The 26360-nt window shown below is 33.2% G+C and overlaps 2 protein-coding genes across 7 annotated transcripts in view; one reads left to right on the top strand and one right to left on the bottom strand.

Moving 5' to 3' along the window:
• The window catches only part of LOC129801454 (serine/threonine-protein kinase SIK3), a 91490-nt gene extending 82928 nt beyond the window's left edge, over window positions 1-8562 (bottom strand). For 4 of the 5 annotated variants that reach the window (XR_008751697.1, XR_008751698.1, XR_008751699.1 and 1 more), the window contains exon 1: window positions 8290-8560. Coding sequence is in view for 2 of the 5 variants with exons in the window: in XM_055846531.1 (XP_055702506.1) it covers window positions 8290-8436 (147 nt within the window). In the remaining 3 variants the exon portion in view is untranslated. Of the gene's footprint in view, window positions 1-8289 lie in introns of all 5 variants that reach the window. The other variant, XM_055846530.1, reaches the window with a different exon arrangement.
• A 4021-nt stretch (window positions 8563-12583) lies between these two features.
• LOC129801574 (inhibitor of growth protein 4-like) lies at window positions 12584-19424 on the top strand. 2 transcript variants are annotated; one of them, XM_055846791.1, is made up of 4 exons: window positions 12584-12736; window positions 12813-13166; window positions 13237-13361; window positions 19149-19424. In XM_055846791.1, the coding sequence occupies exons 1-4, from the start codon at window positions 12700-12702 to the stop codon at window positions 19407-19409; spliced, it is 777 nt and encodes a 258-aa protein (XP_055702766.1). In that variant the 5' UTR covers window positions 12584-12699; the 3' UTR covers window positions 19410-19424. The 2 variants fall into 2 exon arrangements, with proteins under 2 accessions (XP_055702766.1, XP_055702765.1); XM_055846790.1 differs by having other exon boundaries at window positions 13237-13397.
• Window positions 19425-26360: the final 6936 nt, after the last annotated feature.

Below are 26360 nucleotides of genomic sequence, written 5' to 3'. Positions count from 1 at the left end.
AAACACTGCTACCCTTGGGGACTACAGGGTCGTATATGACCCGGAAAATTCTACACGCTTTTCTGGAAAATTGAGAGTAGTTTATTATATCAAAATATGCAATATACGATCTTTGGATATTCTATTTTGTGTTTCTAAAGAACTTTTTGCTGAAAAAAATAAATTAATATAAAAAAATTTGAAAAAGAAAAGTCATTTCACAAAGTTCGAAATTCGTGATTTTTGATCTCAAATATTTTCTTTTCCTGAATTTCTGGAGTCTTGAGAAAATTAGCCAAGAATCTTACATCCTTCTATTATGATGTCGTGCACAAACCGATAGATTTCAATTAATGTAAATAGTCAAAAGAAATTGTTTTTTCCCTGGGTCATATATGACCCTAATGACGCGAAAGAGTTAAAGGTAGAAAGCTGTAACTTGGGGGTTTTCATTAGAATGTTGAAGGGCACAAATAGACCAAATACGATGGAGATCGTGCATAGGGTGTAGGCAGGAGGCGAAGTGGTCCATCTCTCTCACTGTTCCAATTCTCCTCGAATGACTATATAAGTAAAATCAATTCTAAAATATAGTTAACTCTTTCCGGACCGCAGCATATGCTGCAAGCCAATTTCACCATTTTTTAATCAAAAATATCTAAGCTCAGGAATTAATTGAGATCCTACAAAAAAAAATCTTACATTTGGACATTCTTCTAGTTTGTAATCATCCACAAGAGTAGGATTTTCATCAGTTCTGAATAATTAAAAAACATTGTTTTTCACAGAACATTCATATGCTGCTTTGGGTACTCAGAGTCCCAAAAGAGACGAAAGAGTTAATCGAAAATCACAACGAAAAAGAGGACTTGGTAAGAGGATCTTACCAAGAGGACTTGGTAAGATAGGTTTTGGAAATGAAGAACAATGGGCATCCTGTTGAGGCGGATTAGCTGTCCAAATTTACAGCCAAGTTGTCCAAATTAATAACCAAGTTATCCAAAATAAGAGTCAAATTCACCTCAACATATCAATTCATTTTTAAACGTATTAAGACTAATTTTAGTAAAAAAAAACAGACTACAAATAGCTTGCTAAGTTTCTAAACAAGTCTTATGAAAAGAAGGTAACAAAAAAAAGTCAATTGGTATTGAAAATATCGCACTTCAATCTTGGAACATCGATGCTTATAAGCAGACTGTCCAAAATTATGAGCCTTTACCCTATTTCAACATCGATTCGAGTAAGTTTCACTCGATTATTTTTCTGAGTGTACTAAAATGAAAAGTAGAAGACTAAATAGTCACTAGAAAAAATTAAGCAAAGTCAAAGTAATGTCAAGAAAAAAGATACGACTTCGCTTCTTTAATAGCAAAAAAAAAACTGATGGATCCTCAATAGTGAACTATCTTTCTAATTATTTTTATATTCTTCATATTATTATCACTTATTAATTTTTCGTTTGCTCTTTCACTTTGTAATTTTTTCTTTAACAGACGAACATTATATGAACCGCACAGAGGAAAAACAAACTATTTTAATAGGGAAATGCATATTCGATAGATTGTTTTTGGTTACAACAACTTATATGTGGATTTTCACGAACATCATATTATTAAATTCCCCAGAAAAGCTATGAAAATCATTGTAAGGGAGCCTTAACCTTGCAGAAGGCCCATGACAAGGTAGCTGAAACAAATTGAGCATCTTGCCTTGGAACGTCTTAAGACCGACCCCGAACAGCTTCCTGAGGTTATGAATAAGGAGTTGTGGAGGTCTAAACTTGTTGCTTTAACCCCTCAACCCTATTAAGGATAAGCAGTTGTAAATAAATGAATGAATCATATTGTTTTCCCCCTTTTTGTATAAGGGGCTCTACACAATAGGAGCAATTTCTTTAAAAAATGCCTTTTTAAAGAAAATTTCCCTATCCTTGAGACATAAGTATAATCCTTTAATTTCGAAATTTTTATAATCTTTTTCTAATCTTTGCTAATCAAGTTTATTATACTACTTGCCAAAATTTATAAAATACAAGCATTTGTTGAGAATTTAAAGAAAGTATATCAGACGTTTAAAGGAACTTTTAATGATTAGTTTATACTGAACATTTTTTAAAAGAAGGCACACTTTTTCTCATATTTTTGTTTCATAAAACATAAAGCAGAGCATATGTATTTACTATGCGAATATTATTATATTTAGACCCACTATAAATGTCTTGCAGATAAATGGTATTTTTAAATAATAAGCTTTGATTGGAGCCTCGTGCAGGTAAATTAATTATAACAAAATTCAAAGACTGTAATGAATAGTGGTTTTCCATTTAAACACATATTAACTAAAGTTAATATTCTTAAACCTTTTAAAGAATTACTTTAAAAATGAGATCTTAAATATAAGAACAAAACTATTAGTATTTCTTTGTTACCCAAAACGTGCGTGTGCACGACAGATAAACACGATACGATAAAACTAATTCAACTCAAAGATCACAAGATTTCAATTAAAGTCTCTTTAACTTCTTCCTCATCTCCACACAATCTTTTTTGTCGCTCTACATACACATTTACTTTCACATATATATTTTATAAATATTATACACAGATAGTTTAGTAGTTAGACGTCAGAAGCAAATCAGTAATCAACGGCATAGGTTTCGTAACAAAAAATCAAACTTAAGTAAAATTTATCGTGATTTCTTGATAAATTCTAAATAGAATTTTGTATTATAATTACAAAAAATATATACCTCTTGGAAATTGCAATCAACGATCACCATTTAAGTTAAACAAAAAAAATAAGCTCTTATGAGATTCATAGAGCGGCTAGTGATTAAATATCAGACATCAAATTGGTAGCTAATTTGGAACTAATTGTATAAAAGTGAATAGATAGATCACGAATGCGCTAAGAATCAATTTTCTTAGACGTCCCGTCCGTTGTATAACCACTTCAGGAAAGAGAACGGAGAGAGATATCGACAAGCGGTTTTCGGCAAAGGTTAAATGTCGATGGGCGGCTAGAAAGGTGATGCCAGATCCACCCCCACCACCCTTTTCACCGTTTTCAAATACCGGCAAATTTTGTTTATTTGATAACTCAACCGCAATGGTATCAATCGATCTCAAATTTTGATATAAAATACCAGTCCTTTCCATTTCTTTTCAGCTTTTCCGGACCCCCTGACCCGAACTGGGCTCAAAAATTAAATTTCAAATGGCCAAATCTCGCGTTCTAGTTCTCAGAATTTTAAAAATTTTGGTGTTTTGGAAAGCTCTTGTAGAGTACAACTTTTACGATATCTCAACTGCGTCCGATTTAATCCAAGATCCGATTAATCGAAAAATCGATTTTCGAAAATTTCGACGTCGAATAATTCAAAAACAAGACGATGCTTTTTGTTTAAATTTTAATATATGAGAACGTTGCAATGGTAAAAAATAATTTACCTGACTATAATATTTTTGGTTCTAATGAAGCGGTTTCGATGAAATTTTAGTATATAGTCATTCGAGGAGAAATGGAACACCTTTTTTATATTCAATATTGCGGATACGTTTTGAATGCGAGACAAAGACGAATCTCACTGGGTTTTCATTTGAAGACTCTAAATTTGAGATATCAATATTAGAAATGCCTAGATGAAAATAGTCACTTCGAAAAATAGGATTTAAAAAAAGTTGCATTTTGAGGCACTCAAAAAAAGTGCGGGTGAGATGGACAGCCCCAAATTTTAGCAAAATATTTATAGTTTATTTTATTAATTTATAATCGGAGGGAAGTGATTTTAGTCATGAACACTATTTCATTGAATTTATTGGAGTTTATTTTATTTTTTCAGTATAAATGATTTATTTTGTGGAATATGTGGCTCATATACTTCGACGGTAATTTCGCTGAGTGTATCAAGTCAGTCTTACCAGAAATTTAGGGAAAATAATTTCTAAGATTGACTTGAAAAGATTTTGAAGAACATTGACCAAAATTCACACCGGAATTGTTGCCATAACTATTAAGTTCCATCTCTCCTCAACCCCCAAATACACGTATTCTTATGGCGAAATAAACATTTTTGGCCATTTTTCACACATCCAAAAAATTCGATTTCAATTTTCTCGTACAATTTTAAAGGTAGAAAGCTGTAACTTGGGGGTTTTCATTAGAATGTTGAAGGGCACAAATAGACCAAATGAGGTGGAGATCGTGCGTAGTGTGTAGGCAGGAGGCGAAGTGGTCCATCTCTCCCACTGTTCCAACTCTCCTCGAATGACTATATTGTATCTGAGATCGCGATTTTTCTAATAGTGGGTCGCATTCGTCCCCACGTCAACAAACTGTACCCCGACCCTTACTATATCGAAATTGACCGGACTCTACTGTTTATTAACCGATTTTAATTAACTTTCCTTTTTTCTTTTTTTAGTCTTCTGTACTTAAACTATTTAAAAAAGAAAATGACCAGTGATAAGCCCAGATAAGCTTATGGTAGCTGAGATTCTTTTCTGGCGACATCGAAATGCGTGCAACTCGAAAAACTTGAAAATTTCACTGTGAATGGAATTTTGGATGTAAAAAATAGCGTCGGGCTAATTTTATCCGTTTTACCCCCAATATTAAAGATTCTTTACCCCCAAAATTAAATACATAATCAAATTTTTAATTATTTCGAGTTGCAAGGATCCCGAGTTCCACGAAATTCGAGGTCGTTTGTAAAGAAACTCAGCAATCATAAGCTTATCTGGGCTTATCACGGGTTTGAATGTTGACATTGTGAATAGATAGTATAGGTATAGTTTTGATATGATAAACCGCTGTGGTTTGTTTTTATCTCGCGTTAAAAACGTGTTTGTGATATCGAATGTAAAGTGTGTGGTCCATCTCTACCCGAATGACTATATAAGAATTTGATTTAAGTTTCTCCAACTAGCGATTTGAGAAAAATAATTTCTAGATTCAGTATTTGAGCCTTATCTCTATAAATTTTCTTTACAACAAAAAGTCGAACAGATACAGACATTAAAATTAAGTTTTAACAGCATTTACCATAAGTAGGGTATTACTTTCTATTCTTTTAAAATTCGAATTTAATATTTTTTATCTTATATTTTTTTCTTTCTGATTTTTATGTCAAATATTGATTTTTATTGCTCAAGAGAAAGCAGTACAATTTTCGACATTATAATTCCATTATAATTCTCAAAAGATTCTCAACTCTTGCCCTCAAACGTGTCATATTTTGGTAGAATTTTGGAAATCTCAAGTTTCGATATATGTTAGGTCACGCAGTTTGTCCATCCGTCAGTACGGCGTTGTTGGGCCTAGAGGCGAAACGAAGACATCTAAGGATCTGGTTCTTTCGGGGGTCCCCCATAAGTCGATCTAACACCCGTTACCACGCCCCACATTTTCCCCCATTTCTCCCCGTCCCTTTCAAATATCCAAAACAATTTTTTTTGGATTGTCCGGATCGTCTGAAAAGACATCCTGTGATTCTTTTTTTTTATTTTTGGTGTTCTATTTAGTTCATTGTCGAAAATACCGTTTAATCAATTCCAATATAATGGTTTTTCTAGAGCAATTGTAACATGTTTGGCCCCTTTGGAAAGGTCTTGGAATTTCTGACTTTCTTTATTTTCTGGAATAAAACGGTAATTAACCGATAAGTAATTTTTGGCCAAAAATTAAATTTTGATTGATTCAAACGGTTTATTTGGTTCAACCGATTGTGAACCGGTAAACAGTTAAATGACAAGGAGGGTCTTTTGAGATATAGGGGAAGTGTGCCAAATTTCGACCAGCTTCTAATTTCGGCCACTTTGAGTGTAATTTCGTCCATGCAAATAAATTAATTAAAATTATGTATGTAATCTTCGAATAGTCAATGAATTCATTTTGCTTTTAAATACTTATTCATTTTAGGATGTATTAACAAAAAGACCGTTAAATTTTAGATATAATTTCAATTTAAATTGTGTTGTAGAAACAACTCAGTGTGGAAAGAGCCTTACAAAAAATGTAACAGATTGATTGTGTTTCTAGCAGTCTTACGATTTGTGGTGAAATGCAGAAGGTTTTCCTTCGGTGTTTTTCATGAAAATTGATTAGTTTTTATTAAAGATTGTTTCTGTTTATGCTGATAGTGAATCAATCTTTAAATTGTGGAGCTCAGAGGCAAAATGACACATATCCTATGCTTTAACCATAGAATATGTGTCATTTTGCCTCTGAGCTCCACAATTTCGGGTAAAATTTCCCAGCTGGATCCTGTATTTCGCGTAAAAAATTATATACTTTGTGAGGGTCTCTCCAGTGAGGTAGTGTTGCCTATTCCGGCAACGTCTTTTGCTTTCCTAAATTTCTTATTCATTTTATGTTTTTTTTTTCAATTTCAGAGTTCTACAATGTCCAGTGAAAAGAACCATCGCTTCTATGAAAAAGATGATGTGGAAAAGGCATTGGAAGAGTTCATGAAGGGCAAATTGCTACGGAAATCTGCGCGTAAATTTGAGATGCTACTCTTCAGGTCTTCAGGACAAATTACACCGAAGATGTCAGGGCTTGTGTGTCATATAAACGTATTAAACTGATTAAACTAAACATTTAACTCGTTCCGTTTGACGTTTTGAAGTTTTCTATCCGTTGCGTCACAAAAGGTGGTCAGAAAAAAGGTGTCCGGTATTTCACTCAAAGTGGCCGGAATACTACCCAAAGCAATGTCCCTATTTTTTTAAATTAATTTTTCAATATTTTAATGGTGAACTAGTCTTCAAGGTGCCACACAATCCTTCCGAAAAGGAGGTAACAAAAAATATCAATATGAATTAAAAATATTGCATTTCAAATTTAGGACTTCGGTGCTTACAGTAGACTCTCTCTCAATCGGGAATATGGGGCGAAATGTCATCCGGTTTATCGATAGATTTAGGCGTCAAAGCCTTTGTAAATTCCACAAAAAGCGCTTAATTATAAAGAATCACGATAAAATAAGAAGAACTACAGCGAATTTGAGCGAAATAGCTTCATATTTAAACGTGAAAATTGTCAACAAAATTTGTCGCCCGATTGAGAAAGAGCCGATTGAGTGAGAGTCTACTCTCTACTGTATATGCAACTATGCCGAAATTTGGCACACTTACCCTACCATTGAAGTTACAAATTCGAGCATTATGCAAAGCATGAAAGGTTTTGCTACCCCTTCTTCTTTTAAATGATTACAATAATACTGGATTTAATTTGAAAGATCTTCCGTAAACGGACTTGGAAATCGATATATGCTTATCAAACGTGTACTTTCTTTACATGATCTATATTGAGTTATGTTATGCCTAACGCACAAATACTTTTGCTTTTGTAAACATATTTTGGACAAAAATCAGAAAATCAATTATAATACTTGTACCAATATTTTCTTATCTAGAACACAGAACTTATCTTTAGAGAAATTTTATCATAATCCAATCACGTTTTTTATCGCGAAAACTTCTTCTCAAACCCAATGATCAAACAAAAGGCGCATAGAAAGAGGATTCTTCTGCATTTGCACGTGCCAATGGAAATTGGTAAACTTTTGTAAGTTTTCCTGTTTTATTACATCCCTATTTTTCATTTTTTGATTTAACCAATCAAATCTCCGCGTGACATGTGCCCAGGAAAGCGCTGGGTGAGAAATTGTGTGGGGTTCACATTTTCACGCGGATCGACGCGCGTTGGAGGCAAGAGAGACAACGAGACCAAAGTGATAAGGGAGTTCTCACCAGTGTCTCAGATAAGACAAATTTCACATAATAGAGAAAAATATTTGTATTATTTTTTTTTACTTCGTTTCTCGCTGTATTCTCTTCCTTCTCACACTCCTCTCTTTTCATCGTCTCACGCGTCATCACGAGAGAAATATACTCCCGGACTTGAACCTCTCAGATGCCTCTTTTCCCATCGGACAACTATATACTCAGCTCTCGCCGTTCAAATGGCGAGAGGGCAAGAATGGTTAATCTATTTCTTTGCAGCCAAAGGCTAACTCGTTTGAAGAAAAAAATTATGCCTCTGTGACGGCAAAACAATTGCGTTTTTTTGTGGAGCCGTCGCAGTTGCACCTTGAGACCTCCCATCCTCCACAAAAAAAATTTTTCTTAGCCGTGACTTGGATTGTCATCGAAAATACCCGACCGGATGGAGTTTGAAACACAAGAATATATCCTCACCTTGTGCCTATAGCATTGTAAATAAGAGACCTGACAAATTTGAGTAGTGGAAAATGCGGAGAGACCAAGAAAAATTCATGCGAAAAAAGCAAAACTCTTATTTTACCTTTGACTTTGTGACAAGATTCGAGGCGAGCTTCACCACAGCAAAATTTCCACGACCCAGCGTTTTTCCCAACTCATACAGGCCAACTCGAACAAGTTTTTCCACCGACACTTTGCTAGCAGTTTGTACTGCATAATTTTCTGCCATTTTTCACAGAAACCAACATTTAAAACTCAAAATTACACATAAGATTCATTTAATTCAGAATCAATTTAATAATGGTTGCACACCAATTTGACGTTGTACCTCCATGAACTTTTTACAAAAATAGCCAATTCACCACTTTACATGAAATCTCCGCCAACTATATTCACCACACCGACTGCCTTCCCCTCCGAAACATTTAAAAAAAAATCTTGCCAACAACCCTCTCGCTCGGTTCGGATTTAAAATTGGAGAAATTTTGATTTGAAGAATTAATTTTATTACAGAATTTCATTCTTCTATAAAATTATATAGATTAACCAAACTTATCATACTTATACATGCAATTTATCCATATAATTTCAGAATACAGCAAATATTCTTCACAGTTTGCTACAGAAAAAAATCAAATTGAATTTAAACAATTTAAAGTATAATCTTATGCCCTAAACACACTTACGACTTAAGCCGAGAAACGGCTTAAGGTAATTATAATCAAAGTAATACTTTGACTAAATTTTCATCAGTTTCCCACTAACTAACCCGTTTCTCGGCTTATGCCGGAAGGCGGATTAGTCAGAAACTGATGTAAATGTAATATGATCATATTTTGATTATAATTATGCACAACGCACAATTACTTTTGTTTGCAAACATGTTTTCGAAATTTTCTATCAGAAAGAGCGAGATGACTAGACCTCTGTTTCATTCACTCTCATTGAAATGTCAAAAACATGTTTACAAAACAAGAGTTATTGTGCGTTGAGAATTACACTACCGTTCAAAACATTAAATACGCCCTTTGTAAGTTTAAATACACCTGGTTTGGACAGGGAAAATGCTGTAATATCCAGTTCTATTGAGTGAAATCACTGAAATAGTTTCATATCGCTCCTTGGAAATTACAAGGGGCCAACTCACTTTTTGGCGATTTTGAGATTTTAATGCACTCAGAACTCAGACAGAGAATTTAATAAAATTTCAGATGATATGAGTCAATAAATTTCGTTATTAGAAAAGTTTTTCAAAATTTTACTCTTTATGATTGCTTGCGCGGTTTTTTTTTTTAAGTCAAGGGGCACAAAATAGATTTATCGTTCAATTTTTTGTGAAACAAGGGACTAACTCAAGCAAGTTGATCCCGTGTCATTCTAATTTCACGAAAATTTGCGCATCATTTAGAATGACAAAGAGCTAACTCATAAAAAAAAAACATATTTTGAAAGGTAAAAATATGTTTCGATGTTTATAATAATGCTTATACAAATAGAAAAGAATTAAATTGTTTTTATTAACATACTTAATTGAGATAATTATTTATACAAAGTTGAATCTTTCATGCTGTCTCCTGAAAAATGGCTCAGATTGAGTTGGCCCCTTGTAATTTCCAAGGAGCGATATATAAACCTAAGAACAGTTTTAAACAAAATTTGAGAAAATACATGGGCTAAAAAATTTATAATTTGAGGTTCATTCAAAAATGAGCTTTTGGACAAAAATGCAAAAGTAGCCCCACATTCTAAAACTGGTCTAATCTTTTAATAATCATTTAATTTAATATAAGCTAAATACTATTAGTAAATATTATTAAGAGTCAGAAAAACTAAAAATAATGCCGAGGGAATATTTTTGGTACGGATTGTTGTGGTCGGTTTCCGGTGTGATCTATTCTGAAATGGGTTTCTTCTTTGAATATTGAAATTTCCAGCCCAAATTCTACTTTTTCAATTTTTTTTTTTATTATTTTTCAAATTGGTTTTTGTTATTGTAGCAATTTCATTTCTTTTACTTCATTATTTTATTTAAAATACAATGAATAAAATCATCAAATTTAGTTCTCCTCGAAGAATCCTCCTTTAGATTTGATAAGCGCCTCACAGATTCGGGGCATCCTGTTGATCCATTCCATTACCAAATAAAATTACTGATAAGCCCAGATAAGTTTATGGCTTGAGATTCTTTACAAGCGGCCTAGAAGTATCCATGCAACTCTAAATACTTGAAAATTCTATTTTGAATTAAATTTTGGGGGTAACAAATCGCGTCGAGCTAATTTTATTCATTTTTGTCACTAAGAACAGTTTGCTCGACACGATTCTTTACTATGCGATTCTTTCTAAATGCGTGCAAATGCACTTCTTATGAACTGTAGGCGCTAAAAATACACTGAAAAATTGGTACCGTAAAACAATAAAGCATACATTACGGCGTTTTCATAAGTTATTCCAAAGATATCTCCTGCATGTATGCAATTTGACTGTGTCACTGGAGTTAATTCGCGGGCTTTTTTCGGTCCCGAAAAATTCCTTCAAGACGGGACTCCCTGTATTTTGATTTGCAAGCATCCCGAGTTGCATGCATTTCGAGGTCGCCTTTAAAGAATGTCAACTACCATAAGTTTATCTGGGCTTATCTATGGTCATTTTCTTTTTTAAATAGTTTGAGCACAGAAGGCCAACAAAAAAAAGTTCATTAAAATCGGTTAATAAACATTAGAATTAGAGTCCGGTCAATTTCGGTACAGTAAAAGTCGGGACATTGAGGTGGTGTGGGTGGGGATGGATAGGTCATATCGTTAGAAAGGTCTCGATTTCAGATACCATTTATACTAAAAAATGTCATCGAAATCGCTTCATAAACACCAAAAATATGGTCCTGCCAAGACATTTTTGATTATTGCTCAGGTCAGGGAACATCGATGAAGGAAGTGCGACCCACTGTTGAAAGGTGAAATTTAAAGAAAAAGCATTGTCTAGTTCTCGAAATATTCGACATCGAATTAAAAAAATCGATTTAATCGGACCTTCGATGAGAGTGGATAAATATGAGGTTTCAGGAGGGGTGTATTATTCCACGAGATCTTTCCATTCTAAAACACCATTTTTTTTTCAAATTCTGATAATTAGGACCGGAGATATGGCCATTTCAAAATAAAATGTTTGTCCATTTCTAACTCCGGTCAGGGGGGTCAGGGGTTTAAGTTTTTTTTTTAAATAGAAAGCTCTTAAGCCTTGATATAACATACTAAAATGTGATAGATTGCCATAGCGGTTGAGTTATCGAAAAAACAAAATTTAAGGGTATTTTGAAATGGCGGCAGGAGGGTTAGGAGAGGGGTCTGGCATTACTATATTCTAGCCACCTATCGACATTTAATATTTCACGAAAAGCATTGATATCTCTCCGTTCTCTCTTATTATTATGATGGACGGACGGAACGGCCACGAAAAATCGGGTTTTAGCGCATATGATATGTGTGATCTTAACCGATTTGACTTTAGTCAAATTTTCATTAATATTGAATTTTCCAATCCAACGCAAGCATAGGAAATTTGCTTCAATATGGACATAAATTTCTCTAGTGTAGTGTAGACGTAGAGGCCATGTTAATGCTCTAAATTCCAGTTTTCACCTTATATAGCGAAAACCGAAAGTGGATATCTCTCTTATTTTGGGAGTTTTTGGGGTCCAAAGAGCGGCCAGTCGTATGGACAGACTGACAGGGAAGTCTTTTACGCCCCCATATATTTCGTAATCAGGAATCAGGAAGTGTCGAAACACTCGAAACACAGTTTGGAAAAGTTCGAGGCTAATTGAAGGACATGAGGATTTAATTAAATATTAAAGAATTACAGTAAATGGGATTGTTTAGTATTCCTAATATATTTCACTTTCCTGTTTGTTTATTCAATTCTAAGTTATTTTACTTCAAATATGAAATTTTCATTATGATTAGACTTTCGTTTAGTTTCCCACTAAAGTCGTCTCTCGGCTTAAGCCTTGAGTCTGTTTAAGAGATAAGTTCATCTAGGCTAGGCTTATCACTGGGTTTTTCACCTCACAAGTAAATAATTTAGTAAGTTTTAATTGCCTTTGTAATTCATGGAATTACTTGACCAGAATTATTTTTATAAAGTTAAGCACAAGTATAATAACGATTATAACTTAAGTTCTCGACACACTCAGGACTTAAGCCGAGAGACAGATTAGTGGAAAATGATACAAATGTGGTTTAACCATTATTTTGAATATAATTACGCTAAGCCGTCTCTCGGCTAATCCTCAAGTCTGTCGAGGCCTATTTTCCTTTTTTTTGCGCCCTTTTAGAAACACTTCACTTACTATCGACATTTAATATGCTTCGCAGACCCACAACTTCGCGGAGTGACCCGTGAGGGCGCTGATTACAATTTACATTTTTATTCGTTCTAAAAAACTCTCATATCAAAACAAAGTGAAGTAAACTTAAAAAAATATAATTAAAGCATGTCTTCAGCACTCTACCTTGAGCATTACCTTGATGGTGAATTGAAATATTATTTATGGATAGGAATTATCTTACAGTTTCTCAAATATAATTCTGGAAAAAAACTTCATAGGCTTGGAACATCTGCCAAATGAACTCCAGAGAAACTTCAATTTAATGCGTGATTTGGATTATCGTGCTCAAACCATCATGCAGACAATTGACGAAAAGTCAAATGAGGTCCTTAACAGCATTGCTCACTCCGATTCCACAACAGAAACTTCAAGGCGGGAGACGATAAAACAAATCCAAGAACTCTTCAACAAAGCCAAAGAATTTGGAGATGACAAGGTCCAGCTAGCCATCCAGACTTACGAACTTGTGGACAAACACATCCGGCGATTGGACTCGGACTTGGCAAGGTTTGAGGGTGAAATCCAGGATAAGAGCAGCGTTAGTCGCGGAAAATACGACGATATTTCTAAAAGTGAGCCAATTTTTTTTTTTGCATAAATGCAGCATGCCAATTTTTATATCCGGGAATATTTTTATTGCAGAGAAACGGAAAGGTAATGATGCAAAATCACTGGGTAAGAAGAAGAGGCCTCACTCCTCTGAGGATGAGGCCAAGTGGAACAATACAAATGCCAGTCCACATGTTACTAAACACAAGAAACAAAAGGTAATTCAGGAAAAAGATAATCGCAAAGGTCACAAGGTTGGTAAATCATTCACATCCATTTCTAACAATCACTTCACAGAGCTCAAGTCAATTTTATTCCTCCAATTCAATTCTTCACAGCTATATCAAATTTTATTTAGTTTTATTTGGCAGATTTTTGCATTAAAATTGAAAGTTGGAATGGATAAATCTTGAGCTCTGTCTTAATCATCGCATGCCATCCTTTATATAATCGTTGCTTCCAAACGAGCCTTGTAAGTCCACTTGAGAAATAATATATCTTTGGTTGCAGCAGAAACCTTAAATTAACTTCTCAAAAAAATATGTTTATTAAATTATTTTTAGCAATAATTATGAGAAAAAAAAAACTGAAAATCACTCTGCACAAAATTATCAAACTTTTACTTTTAAAAATAATGTTTTTTGGGATTGCTTGAAAATGCGCAGTATGATTTTTTTTTTCATTTTTGGAGATTAAAAAATCTCTAGAAAATATATTTCTCAACTTAATAGTATCATGTTTGGGCTCCTTGGAAAGGTCTTGGAATATCTGATCAAATTGAACTGGTTCAATTCGGTTCTGATCTGGGAATGAAGTGATTATGAACCAATAACTAATTCTTAATTGAAAATGAATTGCTTAATCGGCCTAATCTAAGCTATTTTGGATGATCTCTTGAGTTATTTATATATCGATTCAAATTAATTGTGAACTGCTAAATGGTAAACGTAAACAACGCAAAAGTACTTTTGAGGTATATCAGTGAATTCGAGCATTTTGCAAAGCCTGGAACGTTTTGCCACTCCTTTTTTTATTTTTTGATATGATTTAAATGTTGTCTAATCGGAAATTTCGTCCATATAGGAAAACACCGAAGAATCAAATTATTAACGATTTTTCAAGGACAAAGTCGAAATGACCCTAGAAATCATATTTCTCAACCGAATGGGGTCACTTTTGGGCTCGTTGGAAAGGTCTTGGAATTTCTGATCAAACTGAACCGGTTCAAATCGGTTCTGATTTGGGAATGAAGTGATTATGAACCAAAAACTAATTCTTAATTGAAAATGAATTGCCTAATCTAAGCTATTTTGGATGATCTCTGAGAAAAAAAGAGGGTGCGATTAACTTTTTTTCCTCGTAACTTTAACATTTTTAGGTGTAAAAATATATTAACATTTTTTAATGTTGATTTGACACCTTTTTAAGGGTAAAATTAACATGAAAAAGGGTTAATTTAACCCCTAATACACCTAAAAAGGGTAATATTTACACCGATTTCGGATCAATAATGCAGGGTAAAATTAACATTTCCGGAATGTTATTTTAACTTTTTCGGATTTCTCTCAGTGTTATAAATTGATTCAACAAATTAATTGTGAACTGGTAAATGGTAAACAACGGAAAAGTACTTTTGAGGTATATCACTGAATTCGAGCATTTTGCAAAGCCTGTAACGTTTTGTCACCCCCTTTTTAATTTTTGATTATGATTTAAATATCTAATCGGAAATTTCGTCCATATACGAAAATACCGAAGAATCAAACTATTAACGATTTTTCAAGGTCAAAGTCGAAATGACCCTAGAAATCATATTTCTCAACCGAATGGGGTCACTTTTGGGCTCGTTGGAAAGGTCTTGGAATTTCTGATAAAACAGAATCGGTTCCAATTGGTTATAATCCAGTGATGAACCAGTTATAAGTCGATAGTTAATTTTTATCTCAAAATTAATTGTCTAAGTTAGTTTGCAAAGCGTAGGGAACTTTACCACCAATTCTAATGTAAATAGTTGAAAACTAGCATTAACCAGAAGATATCCAATTTTTAGTTTTAAAAGATAGAAGTATGCTAACTGTAGTGACATTGATAAAATTTATTTTAGCAATCAAATTTACGTTTTTAAGGACGATTGGGCCACCACTGAATTTTCTTTTCTTGGCCATTATAAATTTGTGTTTTTATGTAGCTAGCCAGGAAATTTATATTGTCTTAAAGGAAAGTACCTGCCTTTGAATGGGAGAGCCTATGAATATTTTAATTTTTCTCTTATTTATATCCCAAAGTAAAAATTCTGTTTAATTAATCGAAGTTATTAAAAGGGGTTCGCCCAAAACTACTACATGTGACTTTTTAACACAATACGGTGTTATCACACTTGCACATTAAAATTTTAATGTGATTCACATTAATTGTCGCTTGTGAGCGTCCAAATGTGTTATTTGTGTCTTTGAGTCACTTAATATTTGGGATTTTTCTATTTATTGATAAAGAAGTGGACTTGGCCTGCAAAAATAAGTTTAAATTTACCTAAAGCATAAATATTTTTCACATTAAAAAGTTAAAGAGAAAATCGCATTAATTTTTCGCATTAATGCTATAAATCAATTTATATCAAATTTTGCGGGTCAATTCTACCTTTTTATCAACAAATAGATCAAATTTTGAATATAAAATGATTCAAACACACAAATTACACATTTGGACTCTCACCAGCGACAATTTATGTGAATCATATTAAAATTTTAATGTGCAAGTGTGATAACACAGTAATGTACATATTTATCCACTTTGCAAACATTTAAAATTTTATAGAATATTTTTATTGTTAAAACACAAAAAATTATAAACACAAAAATGTAAAAAAAAAAACTATACAGTTTATGACGAGGGTTTTTCGTCGTTTTCACCCTCCCTCCACCAGAGACTGGTCACCAACGCTAAAACGGCGACGGCCGCAAATTTTCTAGGAGAATCGCCAGTAATGACGAAAACCCCTTAATAAAATTAAAAAAAAAATTAAAATAGAAAATAAGTTAATTATTAGGGGAGACTGGGGCAAAAAGTCACAAAACGGATATTTTATTTTTTTACAAGCTACTCGAGCGCCTTAAACATTTCTTATTAGCGCAGATTTATAGGAAATTTACTACTCTATAATTTTGTGAAAGTACTTTTCCGCTATTTTGTTAGGAAATACGTTTATTGAGCCAATTTCTAAAACGTAATTTTGTGACTATTCTCAAAAATGCTGGGGCAAATAGTACCAGACATTGCGTATTATCATATTTTGATTCGCTTCATTACGGGCTTCCGTAAATTTGAAAAAATACCTAGAGAACATATTTTCATAGAAAATTTATTCATCTACACCTTTGTAAAACACCGTTTTCTCTGCGAGAAAAGTAAGAAAACGAGAAAAACGCTTTTCAAGCTATTTTAGAAAAAAAAACACAAAAGACTACAAATCGTTTGAAGAATGCAAACAACAAGCGGCGAGACATGATAATTACTTTTCTTTTCGCCGTGAGACATCAGAAATTGCTTCGCTTTTTTGTTACTTTTTGCTCTAATACATTTTGTTACTTTTTGCCCCAAGTGGCCATTTTTAATAAAAGGCTTTTCTGGAGAAAAGAACTTTTGTGGAATTCTGAAATAGATAGCGGCTTCGTATTCAAAATATCCAAATCATTTAGAAAATATTCACCAGTCCATCAATTTTGGAAAATAAGTAGGTAATAATTGTTATCTTCTGCAAGAAAAATATGTCAAAAATAGGGCGAAAAATTTCGATATTTTTTATTTTCTAAATTCCTTGTTCGAATTCTAAAAAAACTTACGACAATAAAGAAGGTCTATGGAGGCTATGTATAGAAAAAAATTTGAGCCGTTATCTTTTTTACCTTGGAAGATATTGAATTTTGAATTTTTCGATTTATGACTTTTTGCCCCAGTCTCCCCTAACTATAATTTATAGAATATACTTTTTGCTTTGGGGAATAAGAGAAAAATTAACATATTCAAAGGTCGTCTTCAAAGGCAGGCTAGTTTCCCCTATCCCCATTTTTGATCCTCTCGTCCTTAAACGGTTAACTCTTTCGCAACTACAGCATATAGTTAAGTCAAGTCAAATCATGTTTAGTCATGTTTGTATGATCACCACTGAATTCTTATTTTTTGTACACCATAATAATTCCAATTTGTATTTAAAATCTTGAAGACTCATTAGAGTTGAGAATAAATTAAAAGAAGTTGACACTTTTATCGCTTTCTGCACTTAGATCAGTTAAAAGGGAGAAATTCAGAGAACCCATTAATGAACCACAAGGGAATGGTGATCTCATTATTCTTACTATTGAATCACAGAGATCTTGAGCAGTGGCTCAAAAGTTATATAAGATGTAAAAACACAATTTTGGATACAATACAGTGGACATCGAAAGAAGCAAGAAGTCTTCTTTATATTAATTTTCTGATTTTCCCGCTCGGAAATCATAATTATATTATATGTTGCTGATCAAAAATATCTTAGCCCAGACATTAATAGAATTGCTGCAAAAAATATCCTAGATTTGGATATTCTTAGTTGTTATAGTTTGTAATGCTCATAAGAATTTAATTTTTAGCGGTTCTAAATAATTTAAAAAAAGGGGTGGCAAAGCGCCCATGCTTTGCGAAATGCTCGAACTCGTGACTTAGATGCTATACCTCAAAAGTACTTTCGCATCATTTACCGTTCACCGGTAAATGTTCCACAAAATAGTTTGAAGAGTAATAAAAATTATATTCGAAAAAAAATTACTTATCGGTAAATAACCGGTTCATTACCGGTTCACAACCACTTTGAACCGACTTATAAATCACTTAAAATATTTCCGAAAATACACCTCAGGAGTAGTTTAATTGAATTTCGTATAAAAATTATTTATCGGTTATGAACCCGATTCAAAACCGATTGGAACTGGTTCAGTTTTGTCGAAAATTCCAAGACCTTTCCAACGAGCTCAAACTTGACCCAATTCGCTTGATAAATGCGCTCTCTAGTGTCTTTTTAATCTTTGACCTTCAAAAACCGTTATTAGGAATGATTCAACGGTATTTTCGTCTAAGGGCGAAATGTTCGCCTGGGTAATCTCTAAAACGTATCCAAAAATCGCACGACGCGTTTTCGAGCAATCCCAAAAAAACATGGTTTTGGCGGGGAAGGGGAGGGATTGGGGGACAATGAGGGACATGTTAATGATCCTTGGGTCGACTTATGGGGGGCTCCCCTTTAGGTCCCAAGTCGCAATCTCTTACCGTTTGGCCTCTAGAGCTGGCGACAGCCGCACGGACGGACGGACAAACAGCGTGACGACATTTCTCAGGAATCGTCTGAAACGTGCAGATTTGATGACAAAAGTGGTCTCCGGGGGGTGGAAGGTGGAAATTTTGGGGGGTGAAAAAATCGAGGAATTATAATACTGCTCTCTACGTGGAGTTCGAGCAGTAAAAAATTACTTTCCCAGAACGTCCATATTCAATTCAATTTATTTTTATATAATTTGGTCGTTCCCATGCGTTTATTGCCGTCTTAACATTGATTTCAGGCTCCAGGGTCAAACGATAGAAATTTCCCTTCATAGACTATATGTTAGTAATGTTACAATGCCATTGGGAATGGGACAAGTCGGACAGAATAGAGAAAAGAGGAAGGCCACTTCCGAGCCAAAGACTGTTTGGAACAGTGGGTGTTTTTTTTACATTAAAAAAAAACTACAAAAAATACAAATATCAAAAAGAACTACAAACTGATCAAACAATCACTACAAAAGTACATAATTTCCACGTCTATATTTTCTTTTGGGTATAACACGGAGTTCCAAATAATGCGAAAGAATTAAACGTTCTTACAACTCTCAAGTTTGGAAGTGACGATATATAATAATAAAGATTTCTCTTACATAGGTTCTTATACAGGAGGACACCATGCCAAAAAATCTCTTCTTTGACTTTTATCTTTGTAGAAAAATGCGGACGCTGAGGAAAGAATTGGGGACCTGGAGGGTCATGGTACTCCTCATCCTAGTGATGTACTAGACATGCCTGTAGATCCTAATGAGCCTACATACTGCCTGTGCCATCAGGTGTCATATGGCGAGATGATTGGATGTGACAATCCCGATTGCCCCATTGAATGGTTCCATTTTGCATGCGTTGGTCTGACCATTAAACCCAAAGGAAAGTGGTTCTGTCCCAAATGTTTTCAAGATCGCAAGAAAAAATAAAAATGTTTCATTATACTTTTTAGCGTTTTGGCGAAATTACTTTTTAGCGAAATGTCCCTTATGCAGTAATATTCTTCTTGAAAAAAGAGTTAAAACCTCTAAGATTGCATGACCCTAAAGATACCGCTATTTAAATACTTTGAGTAATAAATTCAGAGAAAAAAATGTTTTAATTAATTATACTCAAAACCTTTTTTTAATTCTTTAGTAACGGTACCTTTACAACCCTATGAACTTCAGCAATCCTAGCTCCTTTTTTAAGGAGAATATTTCTCTAAAGATGACAAAAGGATGCAATCGAGGCAATACTTTTAACGGAATTAAAGAATATTCGAGGATATTTGAGGAAAATCTGAAAACAAGAAAAATGAAGGGATAGCGATACGGTATCTTTTAGGAAAATGTTCCTTTAGTTCAGTTCTCTTTTAGAAAACGTTCTTTGGCGCCAACAACTTACGATATGCCGTTATTTAAAGGCAAGTTTCATAAAAATAGTTCTACCCATTTCTTAAGAACCCTTACTTTAAGATATCTGAAAAAGTTGACGCGATGAACTATAAGTTTCTTCGGGTCATATGTTCAAGATACACCAAGGACTCCGAGGAAAACATGTGATTTGCCATTAAACGAAAAAAGTTTTCGTTATGTTGTTCTGTAATGTGCGATGTCTTTGAAATATGGCCAGTTTGTATGGGAACTACCAGATGGAATAGGCACAGGGAAAATCTAAAAATATTTACTTAACCCATTCCTTACCATGGTATTATACATCATACGCAAATTGAGTGATTTTAGATGATTTATTCCAGGGAAATTAATATTCGAATTTATGTCGGGAATGGATTTTTAGTTACTTTAGTCCTTCAATTATTTGGAAAAAATAGCCCGACAGAGATGGGAATACATTTTGTTGTTCTTTTCTCGCTTCACGTGAAGTCATGCAAAAATTTTGCTTAAAATGGCGGACGGAAAATTCGACATCCCGTCGAATTTGTTAAAATTGGCCTAGATAAAAATTCCTCTTTCCTGATTTGAATTCTGGTTGCCAATGTGTTTTCTTGGATAGTTTAGTTACTCTATCTAAATCAATAGAGTTTGCAATGAATTAATGCACAGAATTTGATTCTGTGTGATTCTGTGACCGTTAAGACGTGTGTTTGACAGGGGCTCCCCGCGCCCCCATAATAGATAAAAATTCTTTCTATTCAAAAAAAATCATCTATTAATCTGTAGGAAACTAATCCCAAAATACGAACATTCTATCTCAAGTATTTCTGGTACATTGACTGGATGGGTTAAAACTTAAGTCATACATCGTTGTTGAGCCGAATTTCGTTAATATTGGTCGAGCCGTTTTCGAGTATTAAATTGTCAATATTGCGAATTTTCAGAAGGATATCGTTAATTTCCCAAGGATTGACAGTACTTTTCGACTTGGGTTTCCGTAATTTTTAAGCCATACACCAAGACATAGAAAATGGGCCTTACTGATTTTGAAGATGGCGGTTAAGAACGGTTAATATTTTGTGTATCCAAGTGAAAAATTCGTGAAAAAGTGAAAATAAAGTGAATTTAATGACAATTTTATGCAAGAAAAGTGAAGTGATTAGATATCTCAATGAAAAGTGAGTAAAAAACTAAAGAAAACTGTAAAGTGATAGATTTTAAGTGAAGTAGTTAAGTCAGGACTAAGTGGGGTTAGAAATGACCGCATGGAAACCAAGAAAAAGCTTATGAAAATGAATTCAAAAGGAAATCCACACATCATGACAAAAAAAGTTGTTACAAAAGTACAGGCAAAACCTGCCAATAAGAACATTACGAAAAATGTAGAGGAGAAACAAAAGAAAAATGATAATCTAGAAGAAGATCTCACGTGCATAACTAAAGACATGATGTATCAGATAATCGGTGCGTCACAGAATTCTCAAACTATTAAACCAAAAGAGCAAAGAAATGATACAGTAAAAGACAAGGAATCACGTGAAGTACTCAAATTCAACCGATACGACAAGGGACCCTTTGTCATAATGATGGAGAAAGAAGACATATCTCTTCTGGAGGCTGCACGAGATGTATGCCAAACCATTGGTAGGGCAAACACGGAAGAAGTGAAAAAGATCTCCGCAAGCCGCGTCAAAGTGGTAACAAAAACATGGGACACCGCTAATAAACAAATCGATAACGATACCATTACCAAAGTGCTAAAGTACAAAACTTATAAACAGGACATATACCTAATATCTACAGGTGTGATTGACGAGATTCCGATCTCATTCGATGAAGCAATCGTACAAAATGAAATCGAAGCGAGTGCTCCAATAACAAAGATAGAAAGGATGAAGAGATACAGCTCGACCACAAACACGCTATCAAGCATGTACAAGATCAAGATTGAATTCCGTTCATACACCCTCCCGAAAACCGTGAAAATCTATGGAGCAAGCTTCCGAGTTAGGTTGTTTGTTCCGAATCCGACATTCTGCAGGAAATGCTTGTGCTATTTCGACAAAATCTGCAGGAACAAACCGAGATGTCCACGATGCGCCCAGGAAAACATTGATCCTCATCAATGCGAAGAATTCTGTAAGTACTGCGAGACGAACTCGCACAAAACAAATGACAAATCATGTCCAGAGAAAAAGATGCAGATCAAGATAAAAGTAAAGATGGTGGAGACAAAGTGCAGTTATACGGAAGTCCGTAAAATGATCAAGGAAAGCGAGAAAGAAAATTTCCCAAAGAGGAATCTTGACCAAAATGATCAAATGAAGAAGGCCATGGCGCAGACAGTAGCCATAGCGAAGCAATGCGAAGAACAAGCAAAGAAATGACAAACTGATTGATCTTGTTCAAATTATGAGCAAGGTCGCTTTCAATAAGGACAGGCATGGCAAAGACCTGATTGAAGATATCAGGGACTTGTTGGACGACCATCAGACAATCTACGTGAGTAAAGATTAAAAAAAAAAATTTAAAATAAACAATAACTCAACATAACCCAAGATTGGAAAAAGTGATTTTTTTTTTCTATAAATCAAAGTTTTTTAAAAATGAAGTTTATGGAAGTGAATATAAGAAGTTTAAACGCGAATAAACAATTACTAGAACATTATCTGATAGATAGGAATATAGATTGTGTTATGTTGAGTGAAATTTGGACTAAACCGGATTCAAAGTTTAAAATACCAGGATATAATAGACATTTTCATTGTCGCGAACACGGAAAGGGCCGAGTAGGAGTATTAATAAGCAACAAAATAATCAGTATTGGCAAGAAAAGATTTGAGTTTGATCCTATTGAAGTGATTGAAGTGCAATTTAAAAAAGAAAATAAGTTATTCAAAATCTTTTCCATTTACATCCCTCCTAATCTTACAAACCTAGTAGTTAAAGAAAATTTCGAAAAGCTATTAAACAATTAAACGAAGTGGACAATCAAAATAACGTGATCCCAGGAGGCGACTTTAACGCAAGACACGACATGTGGGAAATGAATTCAGTAAACAACAGCAAAGGTGAAATTTTAGCAGAACTAACTAGCTCGTCAAACTTGATTTGCCTAAATAATGGGTCACATACTCACTATAGCACTCATTTAAAATCATCCTCAGCAATAGACCTTACACTAGTTTCACCTAACCTAGTGGACAAAGTGTTTTGGGAGGTGGACGAAATAGATATTGGCTCAGATCACCTCCCAATAAGAATTGATTTAAGTGAAGGTAGTGAAGTGTTCCAAAAAACAAAAACGAAATTAAATATCAGTGCAATTAAAGAAAAAGTGAAAGAACTCAAATTAAACAAAAATTCTAATATCTGCGAAATAGAAGGTGAAATTACTAAAATAGTAAACAATAACATTCTTACATTCAAAGAAAAAAAAAGATAGATATATCCCGAAATACTGGTGGTCGGAGAAGATTGCTAGATTATGGACAGTAAAAAAAGAGAAATTCAAAATTTATAAGAAAAACAAAACGGAATATGCAGCATTAGAACTAAGAAAAATAACTGGAATGTTAAAGTTAGAAATCAAGAAATCAAAAAAGAAAAAATGAACTGAATTTATCGAAAGCGTAAACCCTGGTAGTAACCCATTAGAGATTTAGGATAAAGTTAATAGATTTAATAGAAAGAAGTACAAAAGAAAAAAACAATGTGATAGAAACGAAAGATCAGGCATTAGAATTTCTAGAGAATAATTTTGTAAATGAAGACCCAAAGGAACTAGATATTGAAAAGACTAACATAGACTATAATTATTGTACATTTGAAGAAGTTAGTAATATTATAAAATGCAATAAAAACACAGCTCCTGGCTTGAATGAAATTTCACATGAAATTATGAAAAAACTATCAGATGAGAATATCGAAATTTTAGTAGAAGCTTTTAATAATCTATGGAAAGAACAAAAAGTGCCGGAAAGCTGGAAAGAAACTAAAGTTATTCCAATATTAAAACCAAAAAAAAACGAAATGGATATTAAAAATTACAGACCAATAACGTTAATTAATGTTTTTGCAAAAAAATTTCACAAAATACTTAAAAATAAAATTGAAAACACTATTTATCAAAACAATCTATTGCCAGAAAATACGTATGGATTCAGGAAAAATAGAAATACGACTGATTATCTCTTAATATTAACAAATACAGTAAAAGAAAATAAAATAAAAGGACTTAAAAGTATAGCAATTGTTACTGATGTATCTAAAGCTTTTGATAACGTAAACATTGATATTTTAATCGATAAAATGAAAAATATGAATTTCCCCATCGAAATAACAAACTGGTTAAAACAATTTTTAAATAACAGAAGAATAATAGTAGATAAAACGAATTATAGAGAAAGTTATTTAACAAGTACAGGCCTACCACAAGCCTATTTAATTTGTACACTTTAGATTTTACATACAATAAACTCAGAATATTGTACTTTACAATTCGCAGACGACATAACGTTAATAATATCAGGAAAAAATAATATAGAACTTTATGATTTAGCAAATGAATATATTGAAAAATTAAATATAGAATTAGAAAAAATAGATCTAAAAATAAACCCTGAAAAGTGTAAATATATACAATTCGACAATTCAAAAAATGATAAAGAAAAAATTAAAATTAATAACACAGAAATAGAAGAAGTTGTTAGTCACAAAATACTGGGAGTACATATTGATAAAAATTTAAGATTTAAAACACATAAAAAAGAAATAAAAACACAATGTGATAAGTACATCAACCTACTAAAAATATTTAGTAGAAGTAGAGGTGGGGCTCATCCAAAGTCTTTAATGACAGTTTACAAATCTTTAATCAAATCAAGATTGAATTATGCTGCACCAGTAATTTTTGACAAAAATGAAAAAATGCTCGATAATAATATCTTTCAAATAATCAAAAATAAAGCAATAAGAGTAATAATGGGACTAACAAAAACCACACCGGTTCCCTCACTATTAGCAGACTCAGGTGAATTGCCTGCTAAATTAGATTTAGAGAAAAAAAAACAATTAAACACATATGTAGAAGATTAACAGGAGAAGATAAAATGGTTAACTTTTTTGAAGATTTTAAAGCTCTTGATAACATAAAATATTTTAAAGATAATTATGAGGAATTTGAAGAAGAAGAGATTGATATAAACGAAATATTAGAAAATCTAAGTAAAAATTGGGAATCCGATTATAAAAATATCACAGAACATATAGGAAAATTTAACAGAGATATTAGAAACAATAAAATAGATAATAAAATGTGGTTTAAAAATATAAAACTTAGCTCAAAAGAAATAAAATTGATATCAAGATTAAGAACAGGACATACTTATGATAAAAAATTTCTTAAAATTATAAAATTAATAGAAGACGATAAATGTGAATTTTGTGACACGGTAGAAGACGCAAACCACTTAATAATATTCTGTAAAAAGTATGAGGAATCAAGAAAAAACTATAAGTCATTATGAAATGCAGAAAGTCTGAAAAAAATTCTTGAGAAAAATAGCACCAAAATATATAAAGAAATTGTTAAATTTACTAACGAAAACAAAATAGACAATTAAATACACTGTCAATTTAAAAAAAAATCACGAAAAAGATAAGACTTAACCCTGAATGGGTACCATGGATGATCCCTTTACCATTATTGCATATCTCACCATAATGGTATGAAACATCCGGGTGGAATGGACATTCTCCCTTAGCCCAACAACTCAGAGGGAAACCGACGGTTGAATTCAAATTCAAACCAAGACAACATCAACAAGCAACCAGCAAACAAAAAAGAATGAAAAACAGTGTGTGACAACGTTAACAACTAGAGTGACGTTTGGCCTTGTGGCTTGCATGGCTGGGGCCGTACAGCTTTAAAAGGAAAAAAAATGGGCCTAGTCCATAGATATAATACTACGGATTGGACAAGTTGAGCATTTTCCTAAGGAGCCAGTGAAGCGACCTCAAAAACTGAAATGAAATCAAGTGCTCTCAGGCAATGAATTTTTCATTGTTTTTCTAATTCTTGTCGTGTTGGTTAGTGGTTGAACAGTATTCAAGAATTCCCTTAGAACCATACAACCAAACGTAGAATTCTTGTTCTAATAAGTAAGAATGAAGTGCTGTGTGCAGAATTGTGAAAATAGCTGCCGTGTCAGTAAATATGTGAGTTTTCACAGGTGAGTACCTCAAGAAGATTCTTTTTAATTGTCCACCCACCAAAGGCCGCCATAAAAAAAAAGTTCTTCCACAATAAGAAGAGGATATAATCCTCTATTAAATGGTTATTTTTATATATATATATATATATATATATATATATATATATATATATATATATATATATATATGTATAATATAGATATAATCCTCTATTAAATATCTCAGGACCGGAATTCTATTTTTTAACGAGTTATCGGTGAAAAACAACCGTGAAGTGATCCAGTAACG

This window comes from Phlebotomus papatasi, chromosome 2 (assembly GCF_024763615.1).
Source record: "Phlebotomus papatasi isolate M1 chromosome 2, Ppap_2.1, whole genome shotgun sequence".
In the NCBI taxonomy this organism is placed as follows: Eukaryota; Metazoa; Arthropoda; class Insecta; order Diptera; family Psychodidae; genus Phlebotomus; species Phlebotomus papatasi.
This window is presented reverse-complemented; position numbering and strand designations above follow the sequence as displayed.

Coding starts and splice junctions, on each gene's coding strand:
- LOC129801574 (XM_055846790.1), top strand. CDS start 12,700: ATGTCTTCAGCACTCTACCTTGAGCATTACCTTGATG. Junction 13,167..13,236: donor ATACGACGATATTTCTAAAA/GTGAGCCAATTT, acceptor TTTTTATTGCAG/AGAAACGGAAAGGTAATGAT. Junction 13,398..19,148: donor ATAATCGCAAAGGTCACAAG/GTTGGTAAATCA, acceptor TTATCTTTGTAG/AAAAATGCGGACGCTGAGGA.